Source organism: Drosophila serrata, unplaced genomic scaffold (genome assembly GCF_035046125.1).
Source record: "Drosophila serrata isolate PLE 108 unplaced genomic scaffold, ASM3504612v1 contig_359, whole genome shotgun sequence".
NCBI lineage: Eukaryota > Metazoa > Arthropoda > Insecta > Diptera > Drosophilidae > Drosophila > Drosophila serrata.
Window position 1 is genome coordinate 115,307 of NW_028257257.1, and position 23,574 is coordinate 138,880.

The 23,574-nt window shown below is 38.4% G+C and overlaps 2 protein-coding genes across 2 annotated transcripts; both read right to left on the reverse strand.

Annotated features, from left to right (window-relative positions):
* Window positions 1-2,809: 2,809 nt before the first annotated feature.
* Window positions 2,810-3,763, reverse strand: LOC110184715 (brachyurin-like). The gene is made up of 3 exons (XM_086838797.1): window positions 3,513-3,763; window positions 3,200-3,456; window positions 2,810-3,153 (listed from the first exon to the last, which is right to left on the reverse strand). Exons 1-3 carry the CDS (start codon window positions 3,758-3,760, stop codon window positions 2,825-2,827), a joined length of 834 nt encoding a protein of 277 aa, XP_086694923.1. The 5' UTR covers window positions 3,761-3,763; the 3' UTR covers window positions 2,810-2,824.
* A 2,176-nt stretch (window positions 3,764-5,939) lies between these two features.
* LOC110184717 (trypsin-1-like) lies at window positions 5,940-7,007 on the reverse strand. Its single transcript, XM_020953336.2, has 3 exons — window positions 6,706-7,007; window positions 6,395-6,651; window positions 5,940-6,347 (listed from the first exon to the last, which is right to left on the reverse strand). The coding sequence occupies exons 1-3, from the start codon at window positions 6,951-6,953 to the stop codon at window positions 6,019-6,021; spliced, it is 834 nt and encodes a 277-aa protein (XP_020808995.2). The 5' UTR covers window positions 6,954-7,007; the 3' UTR covers window positions 5,940-6,018.
* Window positions 7,008-23,574: the final 16,567 nt, after the last annotated feature.

A 23,574-nucleotide genomic window follows, 5' to 3' on the forward strand; every position in this document is an offset into this window, starting at 1 on the left:
TAGAGGTTTCTGCTTAAACCTTGTTAAAATCCATTTAATAATATTAATTGTGTTTTAAATATATATTTTTCCCTGTGCTTTTGCTATTGCTAGTTGCTGTTGGGAGTTGCTCTGGCTGTGTGGCACAGTCGTGTGTCTAACGCATGTCAATGAGGCAAGTTGCAGCTCGGCTCGACTCGGGGTTCCTCCCACTTCTGCCTACTTCAACTCCTTTGGCAAATTTTCATTCCTCATCAGTACACACACACACACACACACACACTGTGTACTGACTGGGTGTGTTCCTCACTTATCTCGCGTTCATATTTATGTTAATGTTTCTGTGCGCCGAACATCAAAAGCCAAATGCTAACGGTTCTCGTTCTGGTTCAGGATCGGGACTGGGCTGAATATCGCATAATTCCGAGACAAGTCAGCCAGGAAAGTGTCTTGATGGAAAATTTATGTTTCCTTTGTGCTGCCAATGTGTATATATATATTTTTTCCTTTTAGGGTATTCCTTAGGGTTTAATTAATACAAGTACTTGGTTATCGAAAATAAATACAGAAGAAATATGGGTCAAGTTAAGGTGCTAAGCCTTGAGCCTTGACTCTGCGAAAGTTTAGTAAGTTTAAAGCTTCTTAAGCTTAAAAATACTTAATAAATCGCTTTAAATATAAAAATAGTACAGAATCCTTCATCAGATAATTCTTTTATTAATTTAGACTTGCCTGAAAATATTTCCCAGTCAAGTTTGAATTCAATTTCCATTTCTTTTGGCCCCCACAAGGAGAAGCCATCTATCACTGGCTTCTGGTGGAAGTGCGGACCCCAAAAGGTTCTCCGATTTCAGCCGCCACTAATCACCCGCAAATCTCGATTGCAGCTGCCACAAATATTGGCTACCTTGGAGCTGCTGTTCGTTCGTTCTAGCCGCCGCAGAGCATGTACTTAAATTTGATATTTTAATAAATTAAAGCGCATTGAAACTAATGCGGTGAGTACACCCGCCGGTAGCCAGGAATCCCAGGGATTGGGAACGCGTAAGGGGCAAGGGGAGCGCGATGCCTGCCAACTGATTGCGATTTGAAATATTCAATGGCCACGCCGAACAAGCAGCTAACAGGAACAAGCGACAAGAACTTCTGTTTGGGCCAGGATTGGCAGAGGGAAAACACGGCTAAAAAGTCACTGAAATAAATAGGAATGACCCCTTAAATTTCCTACAAATTACAATTAGAGAAAGAGATTGATTTGCAGTTTAAAAAGTTAAACAAGTTATTTTGCAGAATTTACTGAGACATTTGTTTATGGGAAAATCCCAACTAAATCTACAAACTAGTCTTAATATTTTCCCTTGCCATTTCCTGGAAAATTTCTCTCAGTATTATTCCGAAAGCAAACTGAATCTGGATTGCAGTTAGGTCCGAACGCATGATTGGCATACCCAAGCAGCGCTGACCAGGCCAACTGTAATGAGGCAAGAAGCTGGCTATCTGACTAGGCCTGGCTAGGACCTGGATTTGTAGTCGGAGTCGAGGCTGGTGTGGTGTACTGCCCACCACCAGGCTCTGTGAGGCCTCGAATCTCCATCTCTCTCCGAGGTAACCCAGGCTAGGCTGCCTACCTACCGGCGCGATCAGCGATAAGTTTGGGGACTGCTCATATACGAGAAATGGTTTTGAATTCTCTCTCGTCTAGTGTTTGATTCTTATTAAAAGATTGGCGAAAGCATCTTACAAGCGCATTGCAAATTGCAACTGTCGCTTCAGCAATCCGGAGAACCCAGCCCCAAATCCAACACCTAGAGAAAAAGATACATTTGTATCTTTCAGTTGACAAACAGTAAAAAAAGTATTTTATTAGAACAAGTATTTAATGTAATTGTAACCTTTTTAAAAATATCTTGGAGTATTAACAAAATTTCAGCCTATTTAGTACCTATTTTTCCCAGGTGCAGTTACAACCCACAGGTGTCTTTCTGCATACAATTAGCCTACAACGTGGGGCTTGTAATTTATTTAAAATCTCCCAACTCTTCTCCCCTCTATGAACATTTGAATTGAAATTTCTGGTTTATGAATCATAAACTTAATCAGTGAAATAATCAGCCAAGAGCAAACATGCCAAGAGTCAAAGGCAGAAGAGTCAAAGCAACAAAAAACAGAAAAAAAAGGCTTGGCATTGGAATAAATCTGGTCGAAAGTGCATCTTTTTTTTTTCTACACAGAGAAAGCCTGCAGAAAAAAAGGTTAAGAGAAAGAGCAAAAAGAAAGCCAAATGGCAGGGCAAAGTGTTTTTCCTGAGCCGAGAGGAATCACTTTCGGTATTGTATTCCAAAAGGCTGACCTGATACTGGGTCTTGGATTCGAATTCGGCTTCAGGTGCAAATGCATCTCTTTTTCGAGCTTATCAAATTCCTGGCCAAGTGCCACTTACGGCTAAGATCCCTGCTCCCAGCTCAACTATTTATTCGTTCTAACAGTTTGCAAATTGCTTCTCATGTGGGTTGAACTTTTAATAACAAGGCAGGCAGGCAGTCAAAGGAAGAGAAATCTCAGCAATTTATATGGCTGCGAGTCGGTTCGGTTTCCTAGGCGGGTGCCCCGTTTCATGAATGGATTCGCCTCGGTTCGACTTTGCTTCTCTGGCCTTCCTTTCTGGCCATACTAGCTTGGCAATGGCCCAAATTGTGTGAAGCGAATGCAGGTATACACTTGGAGAAATCATTGCAAATGTAAGATAATTTATTTGGAATAATAGGAGTGTATATTATGTTTTCTTAAAAGAGAAAAAGGGATCAAGATAGGATACATAGTTATTTTTTGATATACGATATTTCATTCACACTTCCAAATTATGAGCACCAGCGTTATCATGAATCCAGTTGAGATATGATGCTACCCTCGTATATACTTCAGGAAATTCATCTGTGCAGTTTTTAGTAATGCCATAAGATGTAATGCCAAGCAGGACAATGTCCCCTTCATGGCTAACAGTTAGAGGTCCTCCCGAATCTCCACGGCATGGTGCGTTCTGACTTGGAGCGAGGCAAATTATTGAGGAAAAAGGAAATTTTTCCGGAAGTTGCTCCATACATTCAGCGTGTGATAAAATTTGCATATGGGAATACCTTAATTTATAGTCATAAATATCGGTTCCATTAGCTAAAACTAGTTGGATATGTTAGAAATGATTTTAAATTTAAGTCTAGCTTACCTCTAATGGATCCCCAACCAGAAGCAATTGCTTCAGTTGGGTAGATAATACCAATTTGGGGTAACTTGACTGGTCTTATGTACTCATTAAAGGCAATATCTATGGGAAGTTTAATTAGAGCAATATCGTTATAAATTTTAACTTTATCATATTCTTCATGAATAACAACGTTGGCTCGATTGACCAACAATTGATGTTGACCGATTTCGCGTTGGTTCGATATGTCCACAGCACCAAAGTATATTTTAATAGGATACCTAAAATTAATTTAAGTACAAGAAAATGTTTTGAGAATTTTTTAACCTTTCTTACAAATTCTGGCGTATCAAAACAATGTGCTGCCGTCAGGACTATTCGTTTGGATATTAAACTTCCACCACAAATCCCTTCCCAATTAGGCATTTGAAGATTGGAGAGATCAAGGGCATCGTAGAAAACTTGATAGGGAAATTGTTTGGCAACGGCCAAGTTGCCATTGATAATTCTTTGATGTTCATTCGGAAAAGAAAATCCGAAATGAGCTCCGAGGAGAAGAATACCAAAGATAAGTTGTCCTTTCATGTCGACAGCTTATTGAAAACTAAAGTTCTGGGCTCTGCTTACTCTATTTATACTGTACATCTCTTTGGAACAAACCTTATATCAAAATTTACGATTTTGTTATTTATTAAAGGAAAGGAACTACAAGAAATTATTCTGTTTACCGATAACATTTATAATTATATACTTTTACATTGTTATTATCTTGTAGTTAAGGCATTTCTTTATAATTGAAAAATAACTAAGTTGTCATGGGTCTTCTTAACTAAACGTGGAATGTTAAACAATTTAGTTTGGCTACGAAAAATAAAGACCTTACAAGGTCAGCCTTGAGTCACAAGTTAATATGATGAATTTTAAAACCAAGAACCTTCTAAAGATGGTTTATAAAACTCGAAACTCTGAGATAATGTATATACATATATGCCAAGATTTTCTCTCTCTGCTGAGAACGCAATGCAATTACTTATCACAGTATGCTCCAGAGACAGACACGGACCGAAGGTGACCATCGGGCGATGCGATCCGGCACTCTGGCATCGAAATTACTTCACAGTTGACTATTCGGCGGCGGTGCCCGTGCCTATGAGTATGCAAATGTCTAGTGTGCTGGACACGACTATTACCTGTCACATTGTCAGGTGATTGCGAAATTGTTGCGTTACGCCAGCGCCCAGCAGAACCCAAACAGCGGACTCTCCTCAGGTAGATACGAATGGCGAATTGCGGACGCGGCCTTAAATTTGTGGGAAACATCAACTGCGGCTATGGGCGAGACTAAGTGCCCGGGCACCCCATTGATGGCAGTTGGAAACGTGACTCGAACGTGACGTTTGTGCAAACAGGAAGATGCCAACTGACAGCGGCAGACGGCAACTTGGTAACTCGGAGACTCGGGAACTCGGAGACTTGGAAACTTGGCAATGGGGCAACAGTTGGCCGGAGACAAGAGTTAATACAGTTCGGCGCGGTTTCTTGACTTGATTGCCGGCGATCGTTGGTGGTAGTTGGCCGTGGTCAAGGCGGCAAAGGAAACCGAAACCCAAACCCAAACCCAAAGCCAAACCGAAAGCCAAAATGCAAACGCAGAAACCCAGTTCCGAAACTTAAGTCCCAGCCCAAAAGCCAGGCCAAGATCCAAGCCCAAAACGGTACTTGGTAAAATTACTTTAACTGCACATTGGTACCAAAGAATGCAAGTTTTTGGGGAATATATAATCAATCAAATTCAAATTATATTATTTATTATCATTAAAATAATATCAAATTTAAATATTATTTTAATGCTAATGAATACTATAATTTGAATACAACATGCACTTGTTATTGAAGAGAAAAATGTAATATATAAATTTAGAGAACGAAAAGGTCAATTCTATACCCTATACTTTATACTCTAGTAATCCTTCTTTGGTGTAAAAGTTGTTGCTTAAAAATTCCCAAGTTTTGCTTCAGCAAATCACTGGTTTATGCAAAATTTTCTTGCTAAGTACAACTAATATAATAACATACCGAAATCCAATTACTACATATATAGAAATGTTTAAAAATAAAAGAAGTAAGCATTCAAGTGCATCTCTGAACCACTGTGACCATCTCGAAGCCTTGACTTTGAATGCGTTGAACTTTTGTTTGCACAAACTTGGCCAACAGGCAGAGGCGGTTCCCTTTTGCCAGCCCCGCTGCTTTATCAGCACTCACATCATATTTACAATATGGAAATCATTTGCATTGTAATAATTTACAATTTCGCTGCGTAGGCCGAGCTGGATGTGGATGTTGCTGTGGATGTGGCTCTTGCTGGTTGCTGGTCCTCAACAAAGCCTTGTAATTGATGAAAGCCCCCCAATCGCTATTAATGTCATCGATAACAACTTCGATTCTGTGTCGAGTGAGTGGCGACCAGTCTCTTTGGCCTAGCTCCAGGTCCAGGTCCAAATCCAAATCCAAGTCCAAGTCCAGGGGTCCAGGTCCAGGTCTAAATCCCTGACTTGGCAAGAGTTACAAGCTCGTAAACGTCGACAACACAAATCAAAACATGTCACAAACAGTTGCTACGCCTCGAAAATTCCTGGAAAGTCCCGAACAAACGCTTGTAGGTCGCTTACTTCCTGGTGCCAACGCTGGCGGTAATTCTCCAGAGTAAGAGAGAGAAATGGGCTAATTTATGGGCCTCGTCAAGGTGGAAGGGTCTTTAAAATAATTTTCAAAGGAACTGGAGCATTTATTTTGAAATATGCATCGGCATTCTGATTTAATAAAATATATTAAAACATTTTTCACACTTCCAAATTGTGAGCACCAGCGTTATCATGAATCCAGTTGAGATATGAGGCTACCCTCGTATATATTTCAGGAAATTCATCTGTGCACTTTGTAGTAAAGCCATAAGATGTAATGCCAAGAAGGATAATGTCTCCTTCATGGCTAACAGTTAGAGGTCCTCCCGAATCTCCACGGCATGGTGCGTTCTGACTTGGAGCCAGGCAAATTATTGAGGATAAAATAAAGTTTTTCCGATGTTGCTCCAAACATTCAGCGTGTGATAAGATTTGCATTTGGGTGTACCTCAATTTATTGTCATAAATATCGGTTCCATTAGCTGAAACTAGTTGGATATGTTAGAAATGATTTTAAATTGTGAGTCTAGCTTACCTCTAATGGATCCCCAACCAGAGGCAATTGCTTCAGTTGGGTAGATAATACCAATTTGGGGTAACTTGACTGGTCTTATGTACTCATTGAAGGCAATATCTATGGGAAGTTTAATTAGAGCAATATCGTTAAAACTCCCAACTATACCAAATTCTTCATGAATAACAACGTTAGCTCTATTGACCAACAATTGTTGTTGACCGATTTCGCTTTGGTTTGATTTGTCCAGTGTACCAAAGTATATTTTAATAGCATAGCTAAAAGTAATTTAAATATGAGAAAATTGTTTGAGAATTTTTAACATTTCTTACATATTTGGTTCACGAAAACAATGTGCTGCCGTTAGGATTATTCGTTTGGATATTAAACTGCCGCCACATTTTGCTGCCCATATTGGCATGAGAAGATTGGAGAGATCAAGGACATCGTAGAAAACTTGATAGGGAAATTGCTTTGCAACGGCCAAGTTGCCATTAATAATTCGTTGATGGTCATTCGGAAAAGAAAACCCGAAATGAGCTCCGAGGAGAAGAATACCAAAGATTAGTTGTCCTTTCATGTCAACAGCTTATTGAAAACTAAAGTTCTGATTTCTGCTTACTCTATTTATACTGTACATCTTTTTAAAACAAACCCCTGTAAAGGAAAGGAATTTCAAGAAATATTTTCCTGTTTACATATTTTCCATTCCTTTTATCTGTGGTTTAATTAAAGTATTTCTAAAAAATTTGTTACCTAAAAAAGGTATGCAAACTAATTTATTTTCTTTAGATATATGTACCTTTCTCTCATGCCAAGAAAACTTCTTTGTTGCAAGGCAATTATAAAGCCAGAGTTTCTCCAAGACAGGAAATCCGACCTGGCCATCCCTCGGCTGTCTTAAAACACAACAAAGAATAGCCGTTAAAAAAACAATTATCAGATGTCCTGGATTGACTCAGCCACATCCCGATTCTGCCGGGGCAACGCCTTAAATCATTTTAAGCAAACACTTGAATCCCGGTCTGACCCTCCATCCGCCCATTGTATGAACTGCGGAGTACTGCTTGGCTTATCGGAAGAAAGCTTATTAATAACTCATATACATAATGCCCACATAATCACTAAATCAAAACTCCCGAGAGACCATGGCATGAGAAATGTGGAAATTGAAAAACGTTTCAGCGCGAGTGAGTTCCGAGAAAAAAGCAACTTCACAAATAACTCAGATGCGATCCCAAAGACCCCAAAAAGAAACTCCAGAATACAAAAAAACCGAAACTGGGCAACTGAAAACGCCCAGAGCGCGATACTCAACACTTTGGACAAGTTCTTGACACCGACTGAGCCTGGAAAAGGGAAAATATTTTTTATTGGCCATTTCAATTATCTTAATGCACTTTAATATGCCAGGCGAGTTGAGTACTTTTTTACCGTTCCCTGTTCCAGTCGCAGTCCCCGTCCAGACGTGTGTTTGTGATTATCAGCTAATAAGGCATCAATAAATTTTGGTAAGCAGCAGCCAAAAAGCCAAAAAGCCAGCAAATGCAGCTGAACTCATGGCCAGGCGACGGGACGGATCGGTCTTGGCCAGATCGCCCCGAGATGATGCCGCAGATTGAGCCGGCCAGATTGCAATTAATTTGCAATAACTTTTGATAAATGCTCGGCTGCGTTTTTGGGAGGGAAGTGGATTTAACTTTAACGTCACACGATAACGAGTTGACGCGATTAACTGCAAAGATATTCCTCGCCAGAGCCACTCCCGTTAGCTGCAAAATTAGCGATGGCACAACATGACGATATAAATATAAACAAAAAATTTCATTTATCGATAATATACTAATAAATAGAATTTCTGTGATTTTTGGAAAGAAAGTTATGATTCTATGATTCGATTTGAAAGCGGAGTGTAAAAAAAAATATACATAGATTATTATACGAAAAATGTCATACAAAATTCAATATTAAACTTATGAATTGATGTTTGTTTCGAATTTATTTTGAAGCAAATAATATTTCAATCATAAGTAATATTAACCCAATAAATCGATATTTATATAAAGCAAAATTACATTCTATATTTTAGCTATGAAAATATTGCATATAATATAATACTGGCCTAATAAGAGAACAGTAAATGCTTGAGAACTTATCAAAACTTTAGTAGCATAAAACGCAGTGAAGGAGTCATTTTCGACCCTTTAAATCATATATATTCTTGATCAGCATCATCAGCCAAATCGATCTAATCATGGTTGGGTGAACAATTTTTTTTTTTTTTAAATTTATTTTCGAAATTTTGTCACTCAATTTGATTGTCAAAATTTGACAAAAATGTAGTATTCTTTAATTGTAAAACTCAGTATGCAGATTTTTTAACATTATAAAAACAAACTCAGAACAGCATTTCGCATTGACATTAATGCATTTTTGGCTTAGTTATGCACTTTTTAATCTTTGATCTGTGGAAAAAATCATATAAAAATAGTGGTAAAAAATGGTATTGCGATTACAGTCAGAAGCATCATCAAGCTGAATCTTTTTAACTATCTTCTATAGAATCAAACATTGTTAAAAATTGAAATTGATGAATTTATGGCCCATTTATGATTGATTTTCAATTCGACTGGATGAAAATATACCCTTTTTTCTTGTTTCCTATAAAATTTCTCATCCCTAAGACCAAACCAAGTGAAATCGAAGGTTCTGCAGCTCTTGGGAGCTTTATCACTTCCTCGAAAATCCCAAATATCCGCCGCCGGCCATATCATTTTATTAACTTGCCATCAAACTTTATGCACATCCAAGTTGCAAACAAAACCGAAAAAAGGAAAATAAATAAAATGCCAAACGATCAGTGTAAAAGTTGCATGCGACAAATTTGCGATGCGGGAATGCGGGGAAATATTTGAAAAATTTCATCAATGAGCGAAAAGTTAATAAAAAATAATTAATTTACGAGAAGTGGTTGGGGCGCAGGGCGGGGCGAATGGAGTCGGGATCGGATCGGAATTGGCGCTGCAAGCGCATTTAAATTGAATAAAAGTCGCTGAAAGACGGGGAGAGTGGCTGCCACGGCGACGACATTGCAACTGCAACTGCAACTGCTATTGCTGCCGCTGCTGCTGCTGCCGTTATGCGCTTAACATCTTGGCATCCAATCAATTAGTTTTTATGCGCTTCCATTGCCAACTGTTGTTGCCAGAATGGCCTGGGCCAAGCCAAGCCAAGCCCCTCTTTCTTTCTCTCTTTTGAGCCATCAGCCGTCGCATCGGCAACAAATTGGCGAAGGGACCGGCGACAACTTGCAACCACAACGGCAACATCAGCAGCAGCAGCAGCAGCAGCAGCAGCAGCAGCAACTACCACAGCAACGATGACAACTTGCAGCTGCATTAACACTGCACAGAAAAAAGGATAAATATAATTTACATTTGGTTAACCGATCGCATATTGTTTAAACCATTTTCATTATTATTTTATTTTAATTAAAAGTAAAACTCAGTTATCTCTTGATATGTAAATACCTCTTCGAGAGCTCTATAAATGTTAAACAATTATTTTAAATCAGTAACCATTAATAAAATGGAATTTAATCTATTACTATTACTGTTAAAGCTATTATAAAAAATATATATATTTTTTAGATAATTTATATATATATTTCTTTTTTTTTTCAGATATATCTTTCAATCGATTAAGAAGGTAAGAAACTCTTTACATTTAGATCAACATTGAAATGCAATGAATTTGTAATGAAATATGTATTTCTATTTATTTATTATTAGAATTATAAAACAAATTTTAGTTACTTATTTTATAATTATTTCCTCTGCATAGAATGCACCTTAAACTGTACTTTATTCAGGTCATATCTTTGGCAATATTGGGCCAAAAAAGAAAAAAACCAAACATTCAACGCAATCGGGGTTAAGAGTCCCCCGTTGTAATTGTTTCAATCGCTGTCTTGCAGGCAAGTGCAACCAGCATCAGTTCCTGCTTCTAGTCAAATGTGATACTTTCCCAAAAAGAAAACTCTGGGAAATGGGAGAGAAAAAGAAATATCTAAAACTTGAGATTCAGCCGGGTGAAATGTTATTCAAATGGCTTTCAAATGCCAACGAAATGTGCGCAAGTTTGCGGTTCCTGCGATTGACAAATCAATTTGGCGATGGCTTTTGGGGGCTGGGATTTGGTTTCGCCTTGGGTTTTATTCTTTTTTTTTTTGTCTTTCCTATATACATATATAAATATATATATGTATAAAGCCAGAGCCAGAGCCAGAGCCAACACCTGCTGGCTGATGATGGCATTTCTTATTCTTTTTCGGCTGACCGAGAGACACCTTCCTCCGGCGAGGCAGCCACGTCGATCAAAGCCATTCGAACACTTGGCAAATATATGCGCATTGCTAAGCAGCTGGCGGGGATCAGGGGCAATCCGGAGGATCCCGGGGTGGCAGAGAGAAAAAAAAATAAAGGGGGCAGCAGCAGAAGGTAAATCGACGACAAGCTGGCGGCAGCTCCGTCTGCATAAATGCATGAGAGGAGGATGTGCGATGTGCCTCCATCTCCATCTCCGTGGCCATTCGCATCTGCATTTCTGTGGCGGCTTAGCACAACTGCCAATGGCTTTTGGCCAAGTCATTGCCGCTTGAGCTTGTTGCCGTTGCCGTTGCTGTTGCAGTTGGCATTGTTGCTGTTGTCCAAACACAACTGAAGTGCTAAAAACATTCCAATGTCAGGTATTAGCAATTTAAGTTAACCCGCTCCCGCTCCCGCGCAGAGTATTGAAGGCGGCTCCACTGTGACGACTCCACAAAGTGATCCGATCCCGAAGAAAGGAACATTCTCCTTTGATTGCCACAATGTTTGCCTGTCGATGTGAACGCAACAAATTAGACAGCTTGCTAATTTACTCAATGCTTTTCTCATAAATCCCATAAATCATAGGGAATAGCCATCGGAAATATTATTTTATTGAACGTATTCCTTTTATTTATAAATAGCATCAGAACTGTGATCTTTATGATGACCTTTTGTTGGTGTTCTTTGCTAAGGATATATTAATTTATTAAAAGGTTATGACACAGCTTTAATTAAGTCATATTAACAAAGAATATGTGATTATTTGTCAAAAGCGGTAAATGGATATTTTGATGTGCTTATTTTTGGGTTAAATCATATTTTTGTAAATATCATAACTAAGCCAAAAAAGCATTAATTTCGATTCGGAAAACTGTTCTGTGTTAGTTTTTAATAGCTTAATAAATCTGCATAAACAAATTTAATTTTTAAAATATATCAAATTTTGTCAATTTTTCAAATTGTGAACAAGGTCCAAAAGTCACTTAAAAAGTCAGAAAAAATTTCAAAAAATTTATTTTCTTTCCTATATGCCTCGAAAGATTCGTCTGTTGATGCTGATCAAGAATATATATGTTATAGAGCAATTTTAAGCTCCGGACTAAAATTATAAATCCTTCAAGGGGTATAAAAATACAAAATAAGCTTCTATTGATTATGATATCATTTTCATATCCTCCCAAAATAAATTCCTTTATACAATTCCATGGCTAATCAACCAAAAACTGCCTAGGGAAAATCCAGAAAATCCCGAAGGTAAGCGAAAGGGCGGCCCGGAAATGGGGGCGAGGCGGCGCAACAACTTTTGCGCGATTCTGTGGTCGGTTGTTTGTGTTAATTGAGTTGTTTGCAGCTTGTGTTGCTGCTGCAGCTTCATGTTGCTGCCGCTGCTGTTGCTGTTGCTTGTTTCGTTTGTTGCATTCATTCTCCGTTAAGATTTTTTCTCTTATTTTTTCGTTCAGCTTAAACACATGGCCAGTTGTTGCTGCTGCTGCTGTGATTTTTGTGCTGTGTTCTCCCCTGTTGTTCTATGTCCTCCGCACTGTTTTGCAATTTTACAGCAATTAGTGCTGCTTGTGTACACTGTCAGTTATTTCTTTATTCCTCTGCAGATTTTGCGAGTCAAGTGAGTGTGCCGTGCCTCTTAATGTCGCGCGCATCAGGCAAAATGAGTCATGGGAGTTACATGTTGCAGCAATGCCCCGTGTTGCTGCTGCTCCTGGCACGCTGACTAATATGCAAGACTCTTAAATTGAAAAAACGGACACTAAATTACGAAGGGAAATGGTTTGGAGATACAGAGATCGGTTTGGGTATGCTCTAACTAGGGAAATGTTAAGGAAAACGGTTGGTAAGACCATAAAAACCCGTTTTATGCTAGACTTGAAAGGTATTAATCTACTAAAAATGAAGTTTTATTTGAATTCCTTGTTAAGAATTACCCAAAACAGCACGAAAGTTACTCTTCACATATTTAAAAAACCTAATTTATATAGTATTCATAATAAGTATTTGTTCAATGACTCTAACCAAACTACTATGCCTCTTCTGCAGAGTATAGAATATAAACGAAACGCATGGCACTCGAACACGCCCAAAGTAGAAAAATGGTTAAAGATTTGCCACAGACAAAAGGCAAAACAAATATGCAGTGTGAGACCCGGAGAGACCCATGGAGACCCCCAGCAAAAAGCCAAAAAGCAAAGCCAAATGCAACTGCTGTGGCGGCGGTCTCTTGGCCGCTTTAGCTCTGCTGCAGCAACAAAAAGCGTTTTGTGTCACAAAATATTTGAATGTAAAGTGCGCCCCTCTCAGACTCGGTCTGGACTTTAGCTTTGGTTTTGCTGTCTTTATTCCCGTCCCTGCTGCGTTATTTGAGCTTAACGTCCACTTGAAACAAATCACAAAGACTTGAAATTATTTACTAAAATTTTAATCTTTATGGTATCTTTTCCGAATTCTGTAAGAATTATGAGAGTTTCCACTTTAGAAGTATTTGAATTAATCCCTGAATTTCATATCTTAATAACAATTTTCAATAATTTCCTCTCTGTGTAACCAAAACTAAAGCTGGCTAGGTTGACGTGCGCCTGCGCGACCACGCCTCCTCCGCTCCAGCGCCCCCAGAGACCGCTCGGCTCGATCACTAATTGGTCACGACAGCAGCAGCCCGGACTGAGGTTTTTTACTGTCTTTGGTACGATTCTTTTTTGTTTTTCGCTTTTGTTTGTTTTCCTTTTCCCTCTTGTTTTTTATTGTTTTGGTTAAAAGTAAAATCCATTGAATTTGGCAAGAGGCCGTTGCGATTTGGTTTGGACCAGCGAGCGATCGCTGGCAAGAAACCTTCAATTTTGGTAGCGTTTTGCAGCTATAGACCCGGCTCCTACCTTTCGGCCAAGTTCCCCCTCACCCCCACGATCGGGGGTATTAAAGTTTAGAGTCGCAATTGATTTTAGTCGTCAGTTTTATGGGCTTTTGATTTTTGGCTCATTGTGCCCGACTACCGATGGTGCAAACACTAAATTTATTCGATGTTGCATTTCAGTTTTATTATTGAATATAATTTTAAATGGATTTTTAATCATCTTTTGATGTTGGCCATTATTCAAGATGCTATTAGGCCTCGTAAAGGCTTGAGTAGAATCCCAGATTTCAGGTTGTGCAATTGTTTCGATTTAAATTGAAAAAAATAAAGCCAAGCCTAAGGCAACTCTCAGTGATGTTTAACTCTTACTTTTTTTTGCTTATTTTTTAAGTAGTAAGCTAGTAAAAGTAACCGAAATTGCAACTTTAGACTCCTTTTTACTCCCACACTATTTATTCCCGGTTATTTATGGCTCCTCTCTTGGCAGCAGCAACAATAAACATTTCGGCAACCGCCGCGGGAAGGCGACCGAAATACAACGTCATCCATCAAGCCGAAAATTTACTTAATGAAATTAATAAATAAATTATGATATAAATCTTGGACACAGAGTCAGTCCCCTCCCCCCAAAACTGAATCGAAGTCGTTGTCGGTGTTGCAGCAGCAACATTTTTATTAAAAGCTCTAAATTATTGGCAGTCGCATGCGATGCCGACAAACGAGCCTGGTCAGCTGCCTCTTGGTCCACGGGTCCATGGGTCCATGGGTCCATGGTGGCTAACCGGCTAACACAATATACCGGCAGGCACACATTAACGACCAAATGTCAATTTCCAGGCAATCTTTTTGCCATTTCTGCCTGTTTTTTAGTTAATAATTTTTGGCCATTGCAACTGCAACCGCCGGAGTTGCCGCAGTTGCTGCAGTTGCCGCAGTTGCAGAAGCAACAGCAACAAAGTCGTGTCTGCTTTCGTAATGTGCTAAAAAATATTTTTGCAGCTAGTAAAATTAAGTTAATAATTCTTTTTTTTTCAACCAATCTGCAGTTGGAAGTTTTTTTAATTGGCGGGAGAAGACAGGCACTGGAATATGCTCTATACAAAGTTGGGTCTTTGATCAACAAAGTATTTAAAGCAACATTGTGGTTAAATTCTAGGGATAGCTGACACTTTTATATAGTACAAAGTTATTATTTTATTTTCATTTAAATATAGGGCATTTAAGAGGTTACTTAGAACATTAAGTAGTGTGACTAAATTCTACTTTTAGGATATTTTAAGAAGTGCTTCTGTAAGTCAAGGAATAAATTTGAAAAGAAACATTTCAAAACCCTCCTTTTTAACTATAACCAAATTAAATAAATATTTTTTAAAACAATAATAACAACATTTTGAAGAGTATCCCAACTTCATTGTTTTATCCTCTGATTTTCCCTCCTATTTATGCTGGGCCACTTGATAAATTTCCAAACTCGCCAACAAATATTTTTGCTGTTTTCCTGATCGTTTTTTTTCCCCTCCTTCTACGCCACCACGTAAATGTGTCAAATATTGACAATTTATATGGAATCGACATAGGTGCCTTATAGGAGTTAAAAAAAAAATACAAAATAAAAACAAAAAACTTATTTTGGCGACTGGCAAGAAATATGAGTTAAATGCGTTTTTTGGGTCGTTGCAATAATTTTTACCTGCCTCTTTTTCCGCTCCTTACAGTTTGCAGCTTTGATTGCTGTTGTTAGTTTGGTGTTGTTTCCAATTGTTGTTCCCATTGTTGCTTGTGTTGTTGTTGCAGTTGTTGCCTGTGGTCGCTGTAAACAGGAGATTGTTATTTGCAACCCGCTGTGCGTACACCGCAAACTGGACAACTTAATTTGGCTAAAAGTCGCTTGTTAGTGTTGCCACTCTCCTCCACGTATTGGTGGTACAGAGAGAGAAAAATAGTTGTATAATTATGTATACTCATTTAAGCATTTGAATATAATACAATTTACAATTATTTAAAATGCTTCCTGAACTTGGAATTCAAAAATATGTAAAGTTACTTTGTTAGCTTTTATATACCTCTTTCTTCTCCCAAGTTCCCACAGATCATTAGAATTCTGTTAAGATAACTCGAAAATTTCAAATAATTGCAATATGTTTGTTGCAAAACCTTAAATTAAATTCTATGGTGAATAAAATCCTTATTTTTTCTCAGTGGTTTCCCAGTACGGCTGTGGTTTGGATCACCATTTCTTTGGTGTTGGTGTCGCAGTTTGCGGTCCACGTTCGCCACATCATATCACATCCGAGCGAGGAATGCCAATCGCAGTCCAGTAGATGAATATGAAGATGAAGCAACAACCAGGGTCTTTTCGGCTTCCTTCGCCTTTCTGTGCTGCAGTCTGAGACGAGTTTCCCGCATATCGAATGCAATTGGGATAACCACAATTAGACGAACACGAAATTAGAATGCAAAACCAGGTTTCCATTCAAGTTGAAGAGAAAACGTGGAAAAATTTAGCAAATGTTTAGGTTAATAATTGGGAAAGAGGGGTTTTATAAGCAAGGCAAGAGTTTTTATTTTAATTAGTAACTCAGAACTGATTTAACAACTTGAAAATATACCTATTATAACAATTACAAAGCGTGAAAATATTTTAACATTCACCTATATTCATATATTAATAAGTTGTAAGCATTTAGTATATTTTCAGACACACAAATCTAATATTTGATATTTTTAAACCGTGTATATATTATTTATCTCATGTATACCTATTAAATATTACTTTAAAGAGAAACCCAACCCTATCCCACACATTTCCTATACCAAATCCCTTTTTGCCTACCTTTATGCCAAGCCTTTAATTGCTCCCTGTCATTGATTAATTTGTTGACTTGCTCGGCTTAATAATTGCCAGGCGACAGTTGAGCGAAAAAACAATGCAACTGGGGAAAACAAATCCCCAACTGCAACAACTGCAGTGCAGCAACAATTGCAACTGCAACTGCAACAACACGAAAGTTGTCGCGTCACAAAGCAACAAACGACATTTATCATGTTAACCTTTGAAGTGCATTTGTCTAGACGTCTTCAACGAGGGTTCTCTCCTTTCCTTGTTGGTTGTTGGTTTTATTTTTGTGTTGATGTTGTTCTTGGCGAAAAACGCGGAAGAAAAAAGTGGTTAAGGTAAAGGGCCCCAAAGGCACAAAATGGAATCATAATAATTTGTAATAAATTAACGCCTCGTGTGCCGCTGCAGTGACAACAACATCCAGCTGGCAACACCTTGGGTTTTGGGGTCTACGAAGGATTAAAACACGCCCAGTCCTCCGGCAGCAATCACTGGGCAGCCAGTACCAGCTCCGGAGCAAGCACCACCACCAGGTTCAGCTCCTCGTCATCTTCATTAAGTCAAGGCGCGTCCTCGAGTGCAAAGTCAACGCGACAGCCTCAGTCGCACATATGGCATAAGGCTAATACACTGAGGGAAATTTAAAGCTTGTTGTAGAATATATAAAATATCTATTAGGAAGTATTCTAGGGAGCTTTAAAGTGTACAAGTTACTTGAAATCCCTTACAAAGAACTCTTATTTATCCCAAAACTAGTACAGTATTCTTTCAAACTCTTATCCTAGTCACAGAATATCTCTCTTCGATTGTTCAATTACATTCTTTATAAAGGAATTCCTAATAATACTGCTACATTTCTCTCTGTGTACCATATGGAGTCACTCTTTACCCTTCGGTGTTGCCACAACCCTTTTGTCTAATTTCACGCTGTCGTTCCTCATCAAAGACTGACGCGCGTCCCCGGCGAGTAATTCATCATTTCGCGTGACGTACTCCGGAGTTTTCCTTGGATTCTCCCCCCCCCCGAACTCTCTCCTGTCTCCCGTCCCCCGTCTCCAGTCTCCTCCCTCTTTAGCACATAAATTCTCAAGTGCCAAATGCATTTTTTATATCGTCAGAGCGCCTTGCCTTCGCCGTTTGCCTTTGACTTGGCCTTAACTCCTGGTTGGCGTGACACAATCGACAAGTTAAAAGCAGCCAGTTGATGTTGCTGCTGCTGCTGCTGTTGCTGCAGTGTTGATGTTGCTGTTGCAGAGTTGCTGCAGTGGTTTGCTGCTGCTGCTGTCGCTGTCCCCATCGTTAGCTGCTAATTATTCAAATTAATTGTTTCGCCCCAAAGACACGCGCACGCTCAACTCGAACGCCAATCAACCGAAGAGACAGTTCACAGTCCGCAGGAGAAATGCTATTCATTTGGCTTTCAACAAGACAAATTATAGCAATCGGTTGTTAGTAATTGGATATTAGGAGAAATAAGTATTCTTTGAATTAATGATCCTAAACTATTTTTTAAGAATTTATTAGTAAACAGTTGAGACATTAGGAATTTCTAACCATTAGTACATGAGTTCTAGTTTTAGGAGTTCTGTTTCGATTTAAATCTTAAAGATTTCTTAATGTATCTATTTTAGATTTGTATCTTGTATCTTTGTATCCGCTCCATCCCTAATTGAGTTATGATTGTTTCCGTTCCCTCACAACTTCTGCTCCCTCAAAACCTCCTTTCCAGTTGCCAACTTGTCATGTTCCTTGGCTGGCAAACACACAAATAGGAATTGCAATTCGAATGCAAACTTTAATTTTTAGCTGCGAGTTCCAATTTAGGTCGCCTTGGGGCTGGCTGGTTGCCTGTCACAATTTCTGGGATTTTCTGAGACTGAGAAAAAGAGGCGTGAGCCTTATGGGAGGGCGTGTAACACCTATGATTCGATTGTGACAGGAAAATGGGAAATTGTATTACTAAGGTTAGGGTGTTTGAGTCATTTCTGAGCTGCATTCGATATTAAGTTAATATTTGTTAAGTTAAAGACAAATAAGTTTAAAGTGTCCTAAACTATTTATTATCTAATTAAACACCTGCAGGTTACTCTAATTTTAGTCAAAAGCTTAAAACGCTGTGAAGCAGTCATTTCCGACCCCATAAATCGTATATATTATTGATCAGCATCAACAGGCGAATCTTTCTAGGCATATAGGGAAGGGAAAAAAATTTTGTATTTTTTTTTACTTTTTAAGTGACTCTTTGACCTTGGTGGCATTTGGAAAAATTGACAAAAATGTAAACATTTTAAAAATATAATTTAGGTATGCAGACTTATTAAGCTGTTAAAAACTGGCACAGAACAGCTTCCCGAATCGAAATTAATGCTCTTTTGGCTTAGTTATGAGTATTTTAAGCTGTCGGTTATAGGAACAGAATAACGACCTAAAGAATGCGAATATGTATACCCTGCAGGGTATTATACTTTCAGTCAGGAGCTATAAACGCAGTGAAGGAGTCATTTCCGACCCTATAAATCATATATATTCTTGATCAGCATCAACAGGCAAATCTTTCTGGGCATAAAGGAACAAAAATAAAGTTTTTGAAATTTTTTCCGACTTTCTAAGTGACTTTTTGACCTTGTTGACCATTTGAAAAATGGACAAAATTTTATATATTTTAAAAATTCAATTTGGGTATGCGGATTTATTAAGTTATTAAAAACTAGCACAGAACAGCTTCCCGAATCGAAATTAATTCTTTTTTGGCTTAGTTATGAGTATTTTAAGCTGTCGGTTGTAGGAATAGAATATCGACCTAAAGAATGCGAATAAGTATACCCTCCAGAAGTCAGAAACTTTAAACCAAGGAGTGTATCGAGTGTCGTATATCATAAAAATATCAATAAATGGCATAAAAAATATATATAATATTTAACTGGTTTTAAAATAATTGTTTTAAATAAAATTGACATAGTTCATTGCCTTTAATAAGTCAGTAACTAATTTTCTTCTTCTCTAAGTTAAAAATAAAGAACCAAGAACCCTTGAAACAGGTTGAATTGAGTTGTTTTTGCGCATTCCATCGACCGACCATATCCTGATAAGGCCAACACGACAAAGGGATCCATGCAAAACAACTCCATTTATTATTTTTGGGTTTCATTTTAAGGTTTATTGACTCAAATAGGGAGTAACTTTTTTGAAATCAAAGGACTTGCAAATACTCTGACAAGAAATTATATATATTTCACTGAAATATAATTTAGAGTACAATATGAAATGGTCAAACCCATTCTCAGATTTGTTATTTAACTATAGATAATTCTTACTAAATTGACACAGATCTTTAATGGCTTAATACACTCGTTTACGTTACAGGGTATAGGCCCAAAAAGTAAACTGAAAACGGTGAGCAAATTTTTCCTCATTCCCCAGCCAAGATTAGCATCGATTTCTGGCTACTGTTGTTGCTGCAACAGCAGCAGCAGCAGTTGTTGCTTATGATTGCTGTTTGTTGTCAAAAGCGGTTATTTTTTTGGTCTTAAATGCTTTCGGGAATCGCAGAACCGAAATGAAATCGCAAAGAGGGAAAAAGCCACAGAGCGAAGAGCCAAAAAAGTCGGCAGATTATGACGATGGGATGGCAGGGAAAAGCCGCGCAACAGCGAAAACGTTTTTGGGGATAAATGTTAAACGAATGTTTATGCAAATTAGAAGCGATCGCCGCTTCTGTTTGATGTCCTTCGCCAGAAAGAGTTGTAGCAGCATCTGGCAGGAGATGGAGATGGCGGGAGATGGACCAGAAGATGGCGATGGCGATGGCGATGCCGGGGGAAGTCTCGATTCCGATGACGATGATGAGATCAAAAGCTCTTGTAGCCCCTTTTTCGCGTGGCCAAAGCGATTTCTGGCAACACGCGGGCGGGCAGAAAGGAAAAGAGATTAAAGTCGATACCAAAAACGGGTCCCAAACGGTAGCCGCAATTTGGCAGCAACAATATTTGGGCCAAGCAACAATCAGAAGAGCAGTTAACAAGCTAACGGGGTTACACAGGGCCAAAAGATATGAACTTGAAGCTGAATAGAAAATAAATAACAAATGGAAAACATTTAGTTTAATATAGTATCTATTAAAATAGTATAATATTAGGAGAACTTATTCTCTTTTACGTTTTTCCCCTTAGGAAATAGCTTGTTCTTGAGAGAAATCCCATACATTGTAATAGACTTAATTACGCCATCAGATATAGGCATTGCATTACACTTAACCTCCTCAAATCGGTTCATTAGAACCTCGTATTTATACACTTGCGGGCCAATCAGCACTTTTCTGACTTTAAAGAGACCAGAACTCGTTTTATCTGCACCGCCATTATTAGCCAAATTGAACCTTAAAATGTCACAAAGGCATTAAGCGGGATCCAAAGATCCTACGATCCACAGATCCCACAGAGTGCCGCCTTCCAGAAGAAGGTGGTGGCAGATATCTGAGAGTTACACTTGCAAGAATAGGAAATTATTTTGAACAAGTAAATATAAAATCAAATGAAGCTTATCAGTTGTTGTATTTAAATAGATCAATAATATTATTTATATAAAAACGGAGACGATATTGTATGCTAAGCTTTTTAATTAAGCATTTCACAGAGCTCTTTGAGCATTATTATATTATATTATTTCTTCTCTATCTAAATAATCTCTAGATAAGGAAAATTAGTTTGAATAAACAACCCTCTTAGTTGTTAAATCCCTTAAAACCTTTCAAATCCCTTCCATATATTATGGATAAATTTCCTTCGGTTTCCTCATTTGTTTTTTGAGCCCATATTAGCTTCGTCTTTAAATTCCCTCAAAAGAATACCATTTTCTTCAATGAAAAATCTCTCCAAATATCTCAAGCAACCTTTCTTTCAGTGCACGATATCGTCTTCAGTCTTCGGAGGACGCTCTCGTAAGGCCAGATAATTTGCGACCATTCCACATTGATGGCATATCGATGATGAGATGATGGCGCTGATACCGGCTCCCTATACGTGGCTGAGTCCTCTGGGTGCGAGTCTCAAAGTTGGCCGGCATGCAAATATTGTCACAGAGGCGACGACCCCAGAGCAAGAAGCCGAAATGCAATTGGCAACGAGCCGGACTCAAGAGCGGGAAAGCCACGACAGCCGTCCGATCCTGTCCAGATCGTGTAGATAGTTAAGATCGCTTATCGGGCTGAATTATGGCAGAGCTAAAAGCCTGCCAAAGTGACTTTTTTCCTCTTTACTTTTAATGTGTGTCGATTGCGTGCCGGCCATAAATGAAATTTGTTATGCATTCGGTTTTTGTCAGCGACCTTGGCCAGTTGTCGCGGGATCTCAGATCTCTCCGATCTAATTAGTTTTGGCCATCAGCCGAGCTGTCAAACCTTTCAACTGCGCCGACCAAGTCGCCGCTCCTCCTGAGAATTTTCCCCGGGACTTTCGATTTCACCTGCCTCGAGAGCCGTTGGCTCCGTTGGCAATTCAATTAAAGCCCGCAAATGTCGAAATGTTATCGAAGTCGACAAACAAACTCTTTTTTTTAGCAGCAAGTCGAGCTCAATTGGCAATTGCAAAATTGAAACTGCAAAACTGTTTTCGTTTTTTCATTTCGGTTGCTCAGTAATCTCAGTTTTCGAGGGGTGTATTAGTTTTTAGCGAAAGAGAGAGATAAAACTTAATCTATTCTTTGGCTATGATAAAGAAAGTTCAACATTTTTGCTTGTTGTTTTTTGATATTTCAATTACTTATAAAATATATAGAAATTGGTTTGCCATTTTACATATTTTTTAATCCCAAAATAAAAGCTAATATCTTTATGATATACTTTTAGGTCTAAAAGGAAAAGCCTTGGACTTAACGAATTTCTTTCATTATTAATTTATTTTACTGATCCTTTAATTATTTCAAAGTATATATAGAAATATATTTTAGTAAGAACATATTTAGTTTAAAATCAAATGAGTTATCAAAAGGTTTACTGGCAAAAAATTGTGATTACGCTTTTCCAGTTAAATTCATATTTTAAGAATAATTCTTGTTTTTTAAATACTTTTATAATGATATAGAATTGTGGCAGAAATATCATATCATAATTATTCAGTGTTAAAAATACACAAAAGAACCCCTATAGCTCTTGATTTCTCCTTTCATAAATGATATATAGAATGTGTTTTAAGCCATTTCAAAGCTTCGTAATTATGTTTCTTCACGTTCTACTTCTATAGGCAGTATCCCTAAGTCGAAGAACCAACTATACCTTTCAGTTAACTTTGTTTTCTGGCCCCTATCTAAGCCAGCCCCATGCCGAGCTGGAATTGAATGTCGTGGCTAAAAGTGAAGTTGGTCTAGAGGCTCCGACTGTTTTTTATACCGTGGCTGCGGTTGGCCAGGTTTTGCTGGCTGCCTCTAATATGACATCTACTAATAACGAACCGGGGCTCCGAAGAACCCCAAACCCGAATCCAAGCCCGGCTCTTGGGCAAGGGCCAGCCAGTCAGCCATTCACTTGGTTCGGGCCAAGTCGAGTGCATTGGTGAAAAGTCATAAGGCAGCAAAAGTGGAAACGGCGAAGAAAACCGCAGCAGCAGCAGCAGCAGCGGGGGAAAATGGTTTGTTTTGGTTCAAGTTGTCGTTAATGGCATGGAAAAATGTCAGGCAGAAAAAGGTTTGCCAAACGATTCGTACTTTTTGTTTGTGTTTTTGCCCCAGCTGTGTGTGGGTTATGAGTTATGTGTGCGAATGGCAGGAGGGAACCCAGCGACATTTTCCTAAATGATTCACAAAAAGAACAAATACACTCAGTGTTATATGTGAGCCTAAATTGAATTGAATTTGTTTGAGTCAATGGAGCGTGAGTGATATGCCTCGAGGGGAATCAATATACTCTATACTGACGCATGGCATTGAGATATACTACATGATAATTGGATTATAATTAAGTTTGAATGGAACTCAAGCTGATATAAAGTGTACTGAAGAATATTTAAAGCATTTATTTGTCGGGTTATTAAAGCCAGGACTAGTTTAAAGTTAATAGTGGCTTATAGTTCAGGTTAAACTGTACTATTTTGTCACACTATGAGAAAAACAAACACTAACAAATTATTTATTTATCAAA